Below are 15527 nucleotides of genomic sequence, written 5' to 3' on the forward strand. Positions count from 1 at the left end.
TAAAATGTTATAAACTTTACTTCCTAGTGATGATCTTGCAATGCAAAATGTGCATTTCAGGCATGAAAAATACATGTTATTAAAACGGCTTTACTTAGAAGCATGATAAAAGGCACAAATTAAAAGTAAAAAAAGTTACATGCAGCTTCACTCACTTCAGTGCATTCTTATTGTGACCCAAATTTTGATACTATAGTAACTGCCAGATCCAAGCCTTGAAATAGTACACTTTTCCAACAAAAACTATGCCTTTTTCAGTAGAGAAATTTCTCTGTAGTTTCGTCTTGTGTCAATATCTTGTTAGCAAACAAATGTATCATCATTAAACTTTTCTAATTAAACAGCTAATCCCACATGGAATTATTAGTTTGGAAAAAACATTAAGATTCTCATATTCTTTTATACACACACAGCTATAGCCAATGAATGCAAAATTTATTCTTTTAAGGAATGCTTGAGCCTTGAGCCAGCTAATCATAATGCTGTCCTTTTGTTCTTATTGAATATTACTAGCTAGAAAAAATTTAACTTTATTCCCTTAAAATCATATTTCCATAACAAACTATAACCAAAAAGAAATTATGTATTAATCTATAATTTGAACCAAATACGTATACTTCATTTATAGTATTTTATTACGGAGTGAATATTTTCCTTAATAAACACCATACCATAAGAAAAATTATGGTGGAACATTCACGAACTTTTACAAATCCATTTTCTTTACCGAAGATATCATGGATTGTATGTTTGGTATCACGGTAATTTTATCATGAATCATCCTAATTTTGCAGAAACTACACTTTTAGAAAATTATGGTGGATCACTGTAACTCTGACATCATAAACATGGGCGAAATTTTTCTAAGACAATGAAACACATGGAACAAATTATATATCCATCATAAATCAATCAAAATATAAAGTTCAATGTTAGTGACCATTTATTATTATAATATATATAATTTTAACATTAGTCATAGTCAGAGAAAGAAAAGAAAAAAACACACCCATACTCAGAAAGAAAATTTATATGTTCAGTTTTAATTTCAACTGAAAAAAAAAAAGTCTAAACTAAAAATTTTAATTAACCAGATATTGATGAGAAGCAGCTTTCTGATCGAACCAACGAGGGCGAAGAATGAACAGCATCAACCTTAGGAAGAATTCTGGCTGAATTGGATCGACGAGGCACACGAGGAGCACGAGGAGAATCCAAACTCCGGCGAAGAATTCGAGTCATAGCAAAGATAGGATGCTCAGTTTTATTAAGAGCAGTAGATGATGATGATGATTTGAACTCTTTACAGAAACTAATGTGCCGATTCAAAGCTTCTTCAATGGTGATAAGTCTTTCTGATCTAACAACTTCATCTTTAACTGCTTCAACACAGAGTCCACAAAGCCATCTACCTTGATATCTTTGACGTACTTTTGAGATGTATGCAAGTGTGCATTCTTCAGTGAAACCACATGAGTCACATTTCACAATCTCAACTTCAACTACCTGATTAACGGTTTTCACAGTAGTAGTAGTAGTTGTTGTTGTTGAAGTTTGAGTCTGTGACTCTGACCCTGAAATTGCCATTATTTGAAATTGAAAGAAAAATGAAAAACCTAATGTATGTTATAAAGAGGGGCAGGGGAGTTAGCAGAGATTATCCTATTTAAATAATAATCTTTTTAATTGTAACGTAATAATTACATAATGGTAATCATATCATATAATATAATAATGATAATTGGACACGGTTTGGGGGTATATACTTGAAATAGAATAGACCTGAGTCACTAGTGAGTTGGAGTTTTTTTTATTGTGTTTTTTGGACACATGGCAGTGTGACAATATGACAGCATGGAAAATAATATACTTGCAAAAAGATGGATTGGCAATCCAAAGTAGTACCTCCACACTGCTCTTGCTCTCACATATTTGGCAATTGCTATTGATTGGTAAAATTTTAATGACACCGTGATTTGGTTGATTTTTAAATGGCAACTTTTGTCGAAATATATTTAGTAATTACTACTAATTGGTAAAATTATTATGATACGATGATTTTTTTTTATTTTTTTTTACAGTATGATACGATGATTTTGTTGGATATGTAAATGGTAGTAATTTTTTTGTCCAAATTAAATGTATTGTGGATTTTATTTTTTGAAAACTAGATATTCATTGAGAATAATATATCTAAATATATTTTTGAAGGTTTTAGATTTAAATATATTTTAAATTTATATTAGAAATAAGATATAATTATGTTTAGTAAAAGAAATATAATTAGGATTTACGATTTATATTTAAAATAACTTAAAAAACAAAACTCATCGGTGCTACCAGAGCATCATCATGGCTGCATGTCTAAGTCATAAATCGAACCCAACACCTTAGACAAATTAGAGGAAACCCACTTCATATAATCTAAATACTCATGGGTATGTTTTTTTAGCCATTAAGCGATGTCATTTGCTAACTTGTACTAGTAATCCGATAGTCATCATAAACAAAAATTTGCTAACTTGACCAAAGATCATTTAAATGAGATGACGCGAGTCTTTTCTAGTTTAACTAAGGTATTGGGTTCGATCCCTAACTTGAGCATGCAGCGCAAGTTAAAACTCTTAAGAAGTGTTTGCCATCCATTTGCAGTTGCTCGCAGAGGACACACGGTTAAAATAAAAATTTGCAAACTTGTAGGCAATAATTGTTTTTAATTTGGACATGTGAAAAACAACTTATTTTCTTAATGCACTTTATATCTATTTAAGATTGATGTAGTTGTGCAATCAACCCTTTGTGGTACCAGTTTACTTTACTAACAATGACATGGAAGCTGTTACTATTGGTTTGGTCTATTGATTTTGTCCCCATCACAAAGATGGAGCCTTGCACATTTTATTAATTTAAATATCAGAAAAATTTGTATTTGGCTTGATATGTAATGTACGTATATAATCCACACAAATACATAGTACAATACTTGTATATTCTATGCATGTTTTTGAGTGTCACATTGTTAAACTATTTTATAAAGATCACATATAATGCAGGGTTATGCTCAAGGTTACTAAAGATAGTGTTATAGTTTTAGTTCCAAAATTGAAGTTACACTCCCTGGACAGTTTTGCTTAGTTTAGCTCATTTTCAAATTTGAAAATGATTAAACAACCATATCGGTCTTTGAATATGTCGGACGGCGTCAACATAGTCCTTTACTGTATTAAAATTACAAAATTATCTCTGAATGTGTGTCTTCCGAGTCAGATTAATCCTCAAATGTGTCTTGTTAGTGGTTATGATCTCATCCTTTATGTAAGAAAATGGTAAGAGGATGTAGTGCAATGATGCAATGACTTAAAGTTAGTCATGTGCAAGTTTTCCCATTTGGGTATGGAGGTTGTTGAAGCTTCTTCACCAAATAAGAAAACTTGAGACTTAAGACTTACATTGCATCCACAAACAAGGGAATCTTTCTTTCTCTATGGGACCATTTGAACTGCAAATGATTCATCAAAATGTGGTGCCTTTTGATATGCATGCATAAATGTTACTTTCAAGATTTTTGTTTTCATTTGCACCTGGTTTGGAGACAAAAATATTATTAGTACGTATGTCGTGATTCTTGAGCAACCATCATTAGTTTTTTCCAACATAGTATTTTAAGAATTGTCAAAATCTGGTCCTAGTGATTTGTCTATCCAATAGGTGATGATAAATTCAAGGCTAAGCGACCACTGGTTGGTCCCATGACTGAAACAGGGTTATTTGTTTGTGGCAATCAGTTTAACAGATAGATAAACAGTTCTTTTAGCACAAATTATTCTTATTAAGGTTCTCATTTTACATGCATCCACTAGTTGTGATTTGTAAATCTTTCAAATGGTTGAACTAAGTTCACTGGTGATATGATAGAAACATTCACGGATACATAATTCTTTGATTTAGCTGATCAAAAGTAACTATGAGAGGATATCAGACCCTCTCCATTGCAATTTATGTGCAGTTAAATCACAACCATTGATTTTGTAATGTTGTGTGGTCAACCTAATTGAAAGACAATTAAAGGGGCGGGATGTCCACCGGACACTCTCCAGTGAACAGTACACTGGAGATGATCCGATCTCCCATGAGAGATAGAGTAAAATGAGAAAATCAATTATTATTTCATAACACTCACAACTTTTTGTGTTGGTAGTACAGTATCACTTGACACTAGTTTGATTGAGCGGTGGACCGGATCGGAAGTTTAGAGTTCTCCCGCTATCATTTTTAAATGCTTCAATTAGTAGTTTTGATCCATCGTAATTTTATATAGTGATTTTGTTGTTTTCAAACTCGCACTTAACTTTTCTTTACCAATTTTTTGTCTCCAATATTGGCATCTTGACAAGAGTCGTGGTAATAGTTACGAACCTCTTGCAATCTTCGAAATTGTAGAGAATTGTAGTCAAATGTGTCTGATGTGGTCACAATTGCATGACTTTAATGTATCACCAAAATCTTAAATCATTATATTGCACTTAGACCATGGTCAAGAAACCTTATTTAAAACTCTAGACATGCAAGACCAGAGAGGCAAGTGCACAAGTTACATCCCATCAGATAGATGACATCCATTTGTCCTAGATAATCCATGTTTCAGCAAAGTTGTTACACTGTCCAAGGATGAAAAACATATTTTGTGTTGTCTGGAACTTGGAAGTGAGCATAGCAAAAACATATATGATGCTGAGATTCTATTGTCCTAGTATTAACCAACTGAAAATTCCTTAATTACCTACCACTGCCACTGCCATCTTAAAAGTTGAGCTATTTTGGATGTTATTTTATATTGGTACTCGCTCCATCAAACTTTCTGATTTTTCTACTTCCTGTCCTGTGATGGATCTTTCTGGGTCTCTTCCTTTAAAGCACTGTACCAATACTTTTTTGGATTGTTTTCATACAAACAAAAATAGATAATTAATAATCAGAAAACCTGAAAATTCAAACAAGGCATGATCTTGAATTGGTTTTCTTCTCTTGTGAATTCGTCTTAGAATCACACCAATAAAAAGACTTTATGTGCGGAGCAATAAGAATGACAACCAAATAGCAAGCGGATAAGCAATAATAATTACAAACGATAAACAAGATAAAAGAGAAGAAAGAACACGATAATTTGTTTATCCAGTTCGGTCCAACAATGACCTAATATGGGGGAGAGAGCAGCCGCTCCGTTCCACTATATCAAAGAGTAACTCTACCACAAAGATAGTTCGCCACCCTAGAGTTGTACAAAGAGAAAACTATTTTCCCTCTCTAAAACTCTAGCCCTTGTGTGGTGGCAAACCTTAATTTTTGCCTCTACCTCTTTACTCTCTTTCTCTCTCTCAATTTTTCTATGAATAAAACACTCTATGTTTATAGAAAAATATATGCCCAAAAAAACTAATAACAAATCTATTTTAAAATAAACCAAATCCAAGTCAGAGTGTCCTCCAAGAAAAGATTTTTTTTACACAAAAAAAATCAACAAACCCGCTTAATTTCGCCTGGGGCTCAGAAAAGTCCGCCTGAGACGACAAAATATAAACTTTTGCTTTTCCTGCACACAAATTTCGCCTGGGGCGAAAATCCTTCCACCTGACCAAAAATAACAATGGTGATTAATTAGTGGCAACTGATTGCATAGATAATCAGAAATTTAGTTTTGATGATGGTTATATAGTATATAGAAAGGTGCATTATGTGATTTTTTAGCTTTGAATTTCCAGGAACATATTGTTAGTCAATAGTTCAAACACCCAAAAGCATTTAGATGAGATGACGCAGTGCTAAAATTGTTAGAGAGAATTTGCCACCCATTTAGATCCCACAAAACTCGAGGAATTAGTCTCTGCAGTTGCGCGCAGAGAATATTCGATTTATAAAAAAAATCAATAGTCCAAACTCACGTACACTGACCAAGTAACAACAGGTTTGGCAAGCTTTTTCAATGCATAATAAAGGACGTGTCTTTGTTGGGTTATGAGTGAAGTATGTAGATCATCACATTCAGCTTTTCATCAACTAAACAAGTTGAATTGAACACTACTTGTTCACCCAAAATCATACATCATAAATAATATATTGGTGTGAGTTCATCCATACATATGTGTATATATTCTCTTTCATTTATGAATTCTTTTCATCCACATACATTTGCACCGATATTGACACTCAACTAGATATAGTCTGACCACCATTATCATACAGATTTTTGATACAAGAAAATTGATCATTCAGTTAAACACTTAAACTATAAACTCTAATTTCACTCCTATGGAAATTAAGTAATTATTACGTAATTATTACACATAAACACAATAACATAGTATAATATGCTGCGGACAATAACTAATAATTCTATTTTTTTATGCAATATAACTTTTATATTTATTTTATATGTTATAGTATAATTTTTAGTGGCTCATCCGAAAAAAAATTCCTAATTCCACAACTGATCATACCCAATGAATATTAATTAAGGGTCGTTTGAATTTAACTTATTTTTAAGCTTATAAAAATATTTTATGCAAATAAATAAAATTTTATATTAATTGATAAGTTTTCACTAACAAAAATAGTATTTTTATAAATTATTTTAAACCTTAAAAAACTTATAATATTACATAAAAACTTATTTATTTATCTAAGTTGTTTTGCATAAGATAAAAAATAAGCCAAACTCTAAATTAATTATTTTTTTTGAAAATTTGTCAATGGAAAAAGAAAAACCAACCTTTGATTATTGATTATGACGGTATAACGCAACAGAAAAGGGAACCCAAGTCCATCTCACGGAAGGAGTCATATCAATTAATCAATTAATTATAATAATCACTTTTTAAACCATCAAAATTAATCAGTATTTTGAGTTTTGCATCGTGAAGCGTTAGCCGCGATCCTCGTTGTATATATACCAACATTCCCCAATTTGTTTAATCTTCTCTACATTGTTCATCATTTGGCATCTAAATTTATTCAAGATTCAACAAACTTTCAAATTGAAGTTTTCTTAATCATTAAACTTTTTCATCCCAAACAGGTAATTTCTTCTCTCCATCTCTCTCAATCTCCCAGATCCATTCTTAATTTCATGCATTTTTGTTCTAATATAGCTAACTAGCTCCTAAGCTTTACTATTATTAATATTATTTTGAGGGTTTCTTACTATGTTTCATCGTTTGTTTAATTATTGTTGTACTTGTCTAATTCGACATAAAATAAAACATATTTTTGTAAAAATTTTAGTTTATTTATGATAAATATGAATAGAATTAGGAGAGAGTTATTTTTTAGTTGAAAGTGTTGATTTGGATTGGGTTTTTTAAGTGACATGTTAGTGATGAAGCAAATTTTATTGCAAGGAAGAGAAGAGGGCAATGATCTGAACACTATTTACTAGGGAAATCGGATTGGTTTAACCGATAAAAATTTATGATTAAGGCTAAACTGTCGAATCAATGGTTTTTGTTGTATCTTTATTTTAGGATGTGTGTTATTTGTGATGATTTGCTCAAACAGCATTTTGTTCAAAATTTAAATACCAATATGTATAGTGCTGCAATTGTGGCATTTTGTACTAAATAGCGTCTCGCTGGGTGATTTGTTCAAATTCGGCTATGCTATTTTATTTATAATTTTATGTTTGTGCAGGATGAAGGTAGGGTTTAATGGATTAAAGGGTAAAGAAATTTCTCTTATTTCCATTGTTCTCATGTGTGCAACTATTATTTTATGGTCATGGGAGAAAACACCCGGTCTTACTACCTATATTCCTCCCCAAACACCGCTGCAGTTTTCTTCAGGTATACTTCCATTTGTATATTTGTTTTCTTATACTGACATTACTTACAGACCGAAATAAGTAATAACTGCCTGTCATAGTTTTTTTCCCATGTGGCGATAATGCGATATTGGTACCCTTCATCTCACCTGTCCAACCTGCTTTTGTGCATTATATCTGTATTTTTGGGATCTCACGCTGAGTAGACATATGGCCAAAGTAGTCCTTGTAAGGCTTGGACAATCCTCACTCCACGACCAACCTTTTGGAGCGAGGTAGGCCTAGCCTAAGTTTTATAATGGGATTGACGGTCTCGGAATCTAGTGTCGATGGCCAAAGGTTGATGTTTGATGGTCAGATGACTAGAATCTAGATAGCTCAGGTTTCAAATTTGGGATTTTTAGGGTTTCTGACTTGGGAGTTGCGACTGTTGAGTTTCTAATACCCAATTGCATTTAGAGAGAAATACGCGAATTGTTCTAAATGACTAGAGAGACTGACTCTCATCATGTTTATTTTTATAATAAAATAGGTTAAACTAAATCCCTGGATAAATAAAACTCAAACCATTTCAGCATCTATCCTATTATTTGCAACATAATATGCACATAGGATATCATTCTAGATGATTTCAAATATCTTTGGAGAAATTTCAAAATAATAGAGAAAGAAGAGTCCTAGTCACAATTCCAATCAACACAATAGAATGCCATAACTGAGATGCAAGCTAGTGATTAGCCATCTTCCTCTCAACTATTTCACGAACATTAATATCATCCGTTTTCTTAGTAAGTTGCTTTGAAAGGCATCAATCTATGAAGTAAGAACCACACTGCAATAGCATTCTACAAATCTTAAATTTTTATGATTCAACCTTTCGGTGGTAATAGTGGGAGACCTTGCAAAAAACGAAATTTAACTTTTCTTAGCGGCTTCCACATTGGACTCAGCTATGGAAAACGGAACACATACCAGCAATAAACACGAAAAAATAAAATAAAATAGAAGCCCTAAAAACACAAAATCTGGGGAAAACCAAACCTGCGAATCACAAGAAACGAATGTGGTAAAATTGGTGCAGAGCAGAATGAGAAGGTGATGAAGAGCCAAATTAGACCGTCAGGGAAGACAATGACAACTGGACGGTGGCGAGTAGTTTGCATGTATCCAAAGAACTCGTGCTGAACACTTGCACGTGGGTGTGTAATTAATTCTCTGGCAACGGCACTTCTAAGAGAATGACAATTACAATCAACAGTTATAATTATCCTAAATTATTGACTTATCTTCTTGCAACCAAGATTTAAAGTGCTTTGCATTATTCTCAGTCCTTTCTACACCATGTTCACATGTTTGCAAATCATTTAGATAGCAGTTCTTCAGGGAATGAACCAGATACACTCATACATGTGGCAGAACACGACTCATTGACGCCAAATAAAAAGACCACTGATGAGCTAGAAGAACAAGATCTTGATTTAGCATCTCAGACAATTTCTGCAGATAGCAGTTCTTCGGTGAATGCACCAGATACACACATACATGTGGCGGAGCACGACTCATTGATGTCAAACAAAAAGACCACCGATGAGCTAGAAAAACAAGATCTTGATTTAGCATCTCAGACGATTTCTGCACATAGCTCTTCTGAAAAAAGTATGGGTGAAAGTAATACCAGAACTACTTCACATACAGAACGTAAGTAAGATGTTGCTTTCTTTATTCCTCTATGTTTCTCTCAGCTGTTTGCAATGCTTCATGATGTAGTACCATATTCTGTTTCCGACAAGGACATTTTGACCTCTGTATATGGTGCCGCATTTGTTTGCCGATACTGTTTGTTACTATAGTGATCGGAGTACTGTGTGCCAGCTACCATTCTGTTGAAGCAAGTTTGTAGCCGTAAATTAAAAATAATGCTAGATGTAGGCAAGGCTTGGTTCTACACCAGCTATTTAGTGGGATAAGGCTTGATTATAACCAGGGACGGAACCAGAAAAAATCATCGAGGGTGGCGGAAATATAACACTTGATAAATAACATCAACCTTAACTAACTTCTTCTATTTAATATTTTCAAACACAATACTATTTAAGAATCTTTTTTATAAAGTAGAGCTATATATTATAACCAATAAAACAATACGGATATCGGACCAGACACAGACACTGACATATCGACACAGAAAATAATTTGACTAAATAAAATAATACAATGTAATCATAAGTGTCAATGTTGTGTCGGTGTCGGACACCAGGACACGTCTGATCTAAAGAGCGTCCATATTTTTCTTAGATTATAACATATTAAAATAACCATGCTTAGAAAACCTAGTAGAATGAAATTAAAGTTTTTGGTAAATTTAGCTTTTGTAATCATAAAATGACATAAATTAAAATAGTTAGGTGGGATGACTGGAATTTGAACCCCACCCTCCTGCATATATAAGCAATGTTCTGCCAACTGAGCTAAGCTCACGGGACTTAAATTAAAATAGTTAACAAATATTATTATTTTATAAGTATACTAGCATATCTTTATGAAAGATTGAGTGGAACAAAAATAAGGGTGGCAGACTACTAATTTTTTTTAATATCAGGGGTGGCAATATATATGTTACATAGGATATTATACTACTACTACTACTATATGTATGATGGGGTGGCGGCTGCCCCTTTTCTTCACTGCCTAGTTCCGTCCCTGATTATAACTTCTAAAATATATTATATTCCAGGACCTTTTAGCCATAAGCTCTTACCATGTGGTTTTCCTTTTCTTTTTGTTAATCTCATTTGCAAGTTACCTTCTTGGGGATAAAAATTTATTTTATTGTGATGGTGTAGAAACCCTATCACGTGTGTCCGGTGAAGAAACTAAACACGAAAGAGATTTGGAAGATGGGAAAAGCCATGGTGTACAAACTCCTTTCAGCCTAACAACATCTGAGGTTAAAAGTAATGAAGATAAGGTTGAGAAAAATTCCAAACAAGAAGAACCTAAAATAGATCTTGTCATCAACATTCCACAAAAAACCTCTTTACCTGTCAGAAAAGAAAGTTGGAATAATGATACAGAAAACAAAGGTACTAGTCTCTTTGCTTATCACCAGTGAAACTCTATTGAAACGTTTACTATCTTTTGGATGAGTTGAAAAGATGTGGATGCATCATGCATGCTTTTCAACATAGAATTGAGCTGCTTTTCAAAGAATATCTCTGATTTTTTATAAGGAACCAATTTTTCCTATTGTTTCTAAAGAAAGTTTGAACATAATAGGTCAACGAAAATTGATAAATGTTCTTCAACTTATTTTCTAATGATGACCTTTCAAGTGAAGTGCATCTCCTAATTTTTTGTAGGAAACTATTTATCTTTTTAATTTCTCAAGACATCTTGAAACCTTTTATAATCCCCATAAAGTTAGACTAACCAACAGTATATCTGCGAGTGTTGCTAACAAATGAATGTTCTTGTATTTACTCTTTCTCCAGACTGTAACTATGCAAAAGGAAAATGGGTTCCAGACAACAAACGGCCTTTGTATTCAGGTTTTCGTTGCAAACAGTGGCTCTCTTCAATGTGGGCTTGCCGCATGATGCAACGTACTGATTTCACATACGAGAATCTTAGATGGCAACCAAAAGATTGTCAAATGGAGGAGTTTGAAGGTTCTAAATTCTTGAGAAGGTACTTTGTTCTCTTGATCCATGCATATAGATTGCACTCATGTATTGTCCTTGGGAACATTTCATTAATTTTATGCTGAACATTGTGATTTTTTTAATTCCTTTAGCCCATAAGCTCATTTGAGTTGACAGATGCATGAGATGCTCCTCGATTTACTTGATAGAGGGTTGGTAAGCTTTGGGGCTTGTGTTAGCATGTTAGTGTCATGTTACTCAATTCAGTCTATTTTTGTTCTTGTTGTATGACTGCTGCCTTTGCTTTTATGAACTTCCTCTGATTTAGATAAATGCTCCAACTACCCTGGCTACATTTTTATTAGTCCACATTTTTTGTTTCAACTGCAAAAAAGCTATAAATGTATAATACTTGCTAATTGTTAATCTTTGTGTATTCAGGATGCAAAATAAAACTCTAGCTTTTGTGGGAGACTCATTAGGCCGGCAGCAGTTCCAGTCTTTAATGTGCATGGTAACTGGCGGTAAGGAGACAAATGATGTTGAAGATGTGGGTAAGGAATATGGATTGGTTGTAGCTGATGGGTCTGCCCGTCCTAATGGGTGGGCATACCGTTTTTCAAGCACTAAGACTACCATTTTGTATTACTGGTCGGCAAGCTTATGTGATGTTGAACCTATTGATGTAAAAAACCCAAACACGGATTATGCAATGCACCTTGATCGGCCCCCAGCATTCCTGCGTCAGTTTATACACAAATTTGATGTCTTGGTTCTCAACACTGGTCATCACTGGAATCGAGGAAAGCTCAATGGCAATCGATGGGTAATGCATGTTGGTGGTGTGCCAAATACTGATAGGAAGTTAGCCGTGATTTGGGCTGCCAAGAATCTTACAATTCGCAGCGTTGTTAGTTGGGTGGATACACAGCTTCCAAAATATCCAGGTTTGAAGGCATTCTTTCGTACCCTTTCTCCTAGGCATTTTTTTGGTGGGGAATGGAACACAGGAGGCAGCTGTGACAACACTAAACCAATGTCAGTGGGAAAAGAATTACTTGAAGAGGAGTCCAGTGATCAAGTTACTGCAAGTGCAGTGAAGGGAACAAGGGTCAAGCTCTTGGACATAACAGGTCCTTCTCAGCTTAGGGATGAAGGTCATATATCGCGGTACAGCTTAACAGCAAAGCCTGGTGTGCAGGATTGCTTACACTGGTGTTTGCCAGGTGTTCCTGATACATGGAATGAAATGCTCTTTGCTCAAATCTAGTTTGCACATCATGGTTTTAGGAGAGTATTTGGTTGGCCTTGAAAGGGTGAAAGCCGTTCCTTGGCTAGGAAAAGATCACTCACTTTTAAAACCTTAGTTTTGGGGAGGATGCAGTCATGGGGTTAAGCTATACTATGTCCTGAGTCTAAACTATCATGCTGGTTTGGTGAGACATCGGAAGATATAGCATGCACAGACTAGTTATATCGCCCTGCCTTAAAAATTCCACGCTAGGCAAAATTTTGAGGTGTTTAATATAAAACTTATTTGATGTGTAAATTAGTTACTTTCTGTATATGGTCATTTGTGTGTCCTCAGCAGAGAAGTAAGGTTCATAGTCAATGCTGGAGTAGACGAGCGTGGAAGATTGTTACTGAAGTGAGTTCTTAGCCTTGTTGAGGTTTAAATCAATAGGACAAGATCCCAGTGCTCTCTCTCCTTTTAAATATATTTTCTCTTACGGGGAAGGGGGATTGGAAATGAATAGTGTTCATAGTCTCAGATTTTTTTGGGTACAATGCTCTTTCTTAGTCCCATATTTTATTATACGTTGTAGAAAAGCCAAAGCATACCCTGGATGCATACATGTTATGTTCAATATTATTATCTTATACTGTTCATCATCGATAATATTATTAGTGAGTGAGGTCTATCCACTTATGCGTTCGCTGATAATATTAATAATAATGTTTTGCTGTCAAAAAATTTATACTATTATACGTACTTTGTTTGCTCATGTTGGTCGTATAATTAGATCAGAATTGAGAATTCTGAAACGCTTTAAGCAATAGACACTTGGAGTTGGATCTCTCTTGTAAACGGTTAAATAGAAATGTTTTTTTTTTTTATTGAAAAATGCATTCAATGTATTGATGTTATCCTCTTACTAGCGTTCAGATAGAGCGCGCGTGTTTATTATGTAAATTTATGTCAAAAAAGGTTAAAAATAAGGCATGCCTTATGGTGAGTTGTTAATAAAAGATTTTTGCTACTAAAAAAATATGTCTTATGTTATGGTGAGGTTGTTAATAAAAGATTTTTGCTGCTAATAAAATATTTTTCCTGTTAAAAAAAATCAAGGGTATTGTTGGTATTATCCACACCAAAATTTTTTGTATCATCTTTATAGATACTTGTAGGCTAGGCAGGCGCTGTGTCTAACTTATGTCCAAAAAAAATATGACTTATGTTATGGTGAGTTTGTTAATAAAATATTTTTTCTACTACAAAAATAAATGTGTTTTATGTCATGGTGAGTTTGTTAATAAAAAAAAATTGTTGCTATTAAAAAAAAATCAAAGGTATTGTTGGTATTATGAAAAGTTCACACCAAAACCCATGTATCATATATATATATATATATATATATATATATATATATATATATATATATATATATATATATATATATATATATAGATATCCTTATAATTTCATTAGATTTTCAATTAAACCCGGATAGTTTAACCTTTTGTGGATGTGATTTGTATACACGATATACCGTCTCTATTATTTTTTTTAAGTGTTGCATTTTATCATGTACACTATTTACATAATTTAATTTGAGCATTATTTGATTTAAAGATCGACAATATTGCGTAATTTTTTTACAAAATATTTGCTAACATCTCTAATACTTTGACCATACTTTGTAACTTTTTTTTACCCAAACATCTAATCTCAAATCATGCCAATTAGAGTATTTTTCAAAATGTTTTAAAAACTAGATATTGTGGTACAACTGAATGAACATGTAAAAGTAAAATAACAAATATAGTGTTAAAATGGTGGTTGAAATTCGGTTGAGGTTAAAATTGAAGCCTTCCTTGCTTATTGCAAGTAGATGAAGCTAAAATATGTTGGAAATCATAGGAATGGCTCGTAGGTTGATAACGGCATACAAGTCAGAAAAGCATATGTCAATTTATAGCTATTCCAACGGTCAAGTTGGAGGGTGATGACAGCTCAGTTGCATTTTATCAATGAATGCTGACATGGACCTCCATCTTATTCACATTAATAATGAATGGATGTTTTTTGAAAACAATGAATGGATGTTGTTTCTATTCATCTCGTCTCTAGTCAGGTTCTCCATTTATTTTGAACCCATTTTTGTCATTATCATTATTATTGTCAGTAGGGATATTAGAGGATTACCAACATAATTTGGCTCCTAGTGGAAGAAACTTAACGATTGTAGAAATTTGTGACTTAGGAGTACATAACATAAGTCATAAATCCTGAGTTTATTCTTTAACCGATGCATATGAGAAAAAATTATTGGAAGAAGTTATTTCTTTAAATAAATTTTAATTATTTTAAATGGATTAATTTATACGGTTACATGCGAAATATATTTTTGGATTAAAATTTTTTGGGACATTTGAAGTGTGTTTTCTTAAATGCCTAAAGTATAATTTTTTTAATGTCATTTTTACATTGTGTTAGTATATACTTTTTTGGGTCACTATTATAAGTAAATTTAACTTTTTCAATACATTGGAAGAGTAATATATGTCGTTCATATTATAAAGTAAACTAGTTTAAAGACTCGTGTGATGCACGAGTTCATTGATTTTAATTCGATATTTAAGTTTATCATTATTTTAATGTATAAAATTTATTTAGAATAAAATATTTAAATTTGTTATAAAATATTGTTAAATATAAGTGAAACTATTGTGTTATTTTTTGTAAAGCTTATTTATCCAATATTTTATGTTTCAGTGACAAATAATGATCCTGTATATATTTTTTAATCGAAAATTCAAAATTTTATTAGAAATATATAGGGTAATTTAGT

At 32.9% G+C, this 15527-nt stretch overlaps 2 protein-coding genes across 3 annotated transcripts; one reads left to right on the forward strand and one right to left on the reverse strand.

Annotated features, from left to right (window-relative positions):
• Nucleotides 1-960: 960 nt before the first annotated feature.
• LOC123907344 lies at nt 961-1650 on the reverse strand. The gene has a single exon (XM_045957559.1). The coding sequence runs from the start codon at nt 1585-1587 to the stop codon at nt 1087-1089; it is 501 nt and encodes a 166-aa protein (XP_045813515.1). The 5' UTR covers nt 1588-1650; the 3' UTR covers nt 961-1086.
• A 5131-nt stretch (nt 1651-6781) lies between these two features.
• Nucleotides 6782-13366, forward strand: LOC123907345 (protein trichome birefringence-like 14). Of its 2 annotated transcripts, none has more exons than XM_045957561.1 (6): nt 6782-7072; nt 7684-7835; nt 9182-9511; nt 10657-10896; nt 11305-11500; nt 11896-13366. In XM_045957561.1, exons 2-6 carry the CDS (start codon nt 7685-7687, stop codon nt 12722-12724), a joined length of 1746 nt encoding a protein of 581 aa, XP_045813517.1. In that variant the 5' UTR covers nt 6782-7072; nt 7684; the 3' UTR covers nt 12725-13366. The 2 variants fall into 2 exon arrangements, with proteins under 2 accessions (XP_045813517.1, XP_045813516.1); XM_045957560.1 differs by having other exon boundaries at nt 6832-7072; nt 9173-9511.
• The last annotated feature ends 2161 nt before the right edge of the window (nt 13367-15527 follow it).

Source organism: Trifolium pratense, linkage group LG2 (genome assembly GCF_020283565.1).
Source record: "Trifolium pratense cultivar HEN17-A07 linkage group LG2, ARS_RC_1.1, whole genome shotgun sequence".
Lineage (NCBI taxonomy): Eukaryota > Viridiplantae > Streptophyta > Magnoliopsida > Fabales > Fabaceae > Trifolium > Trifolium pratense.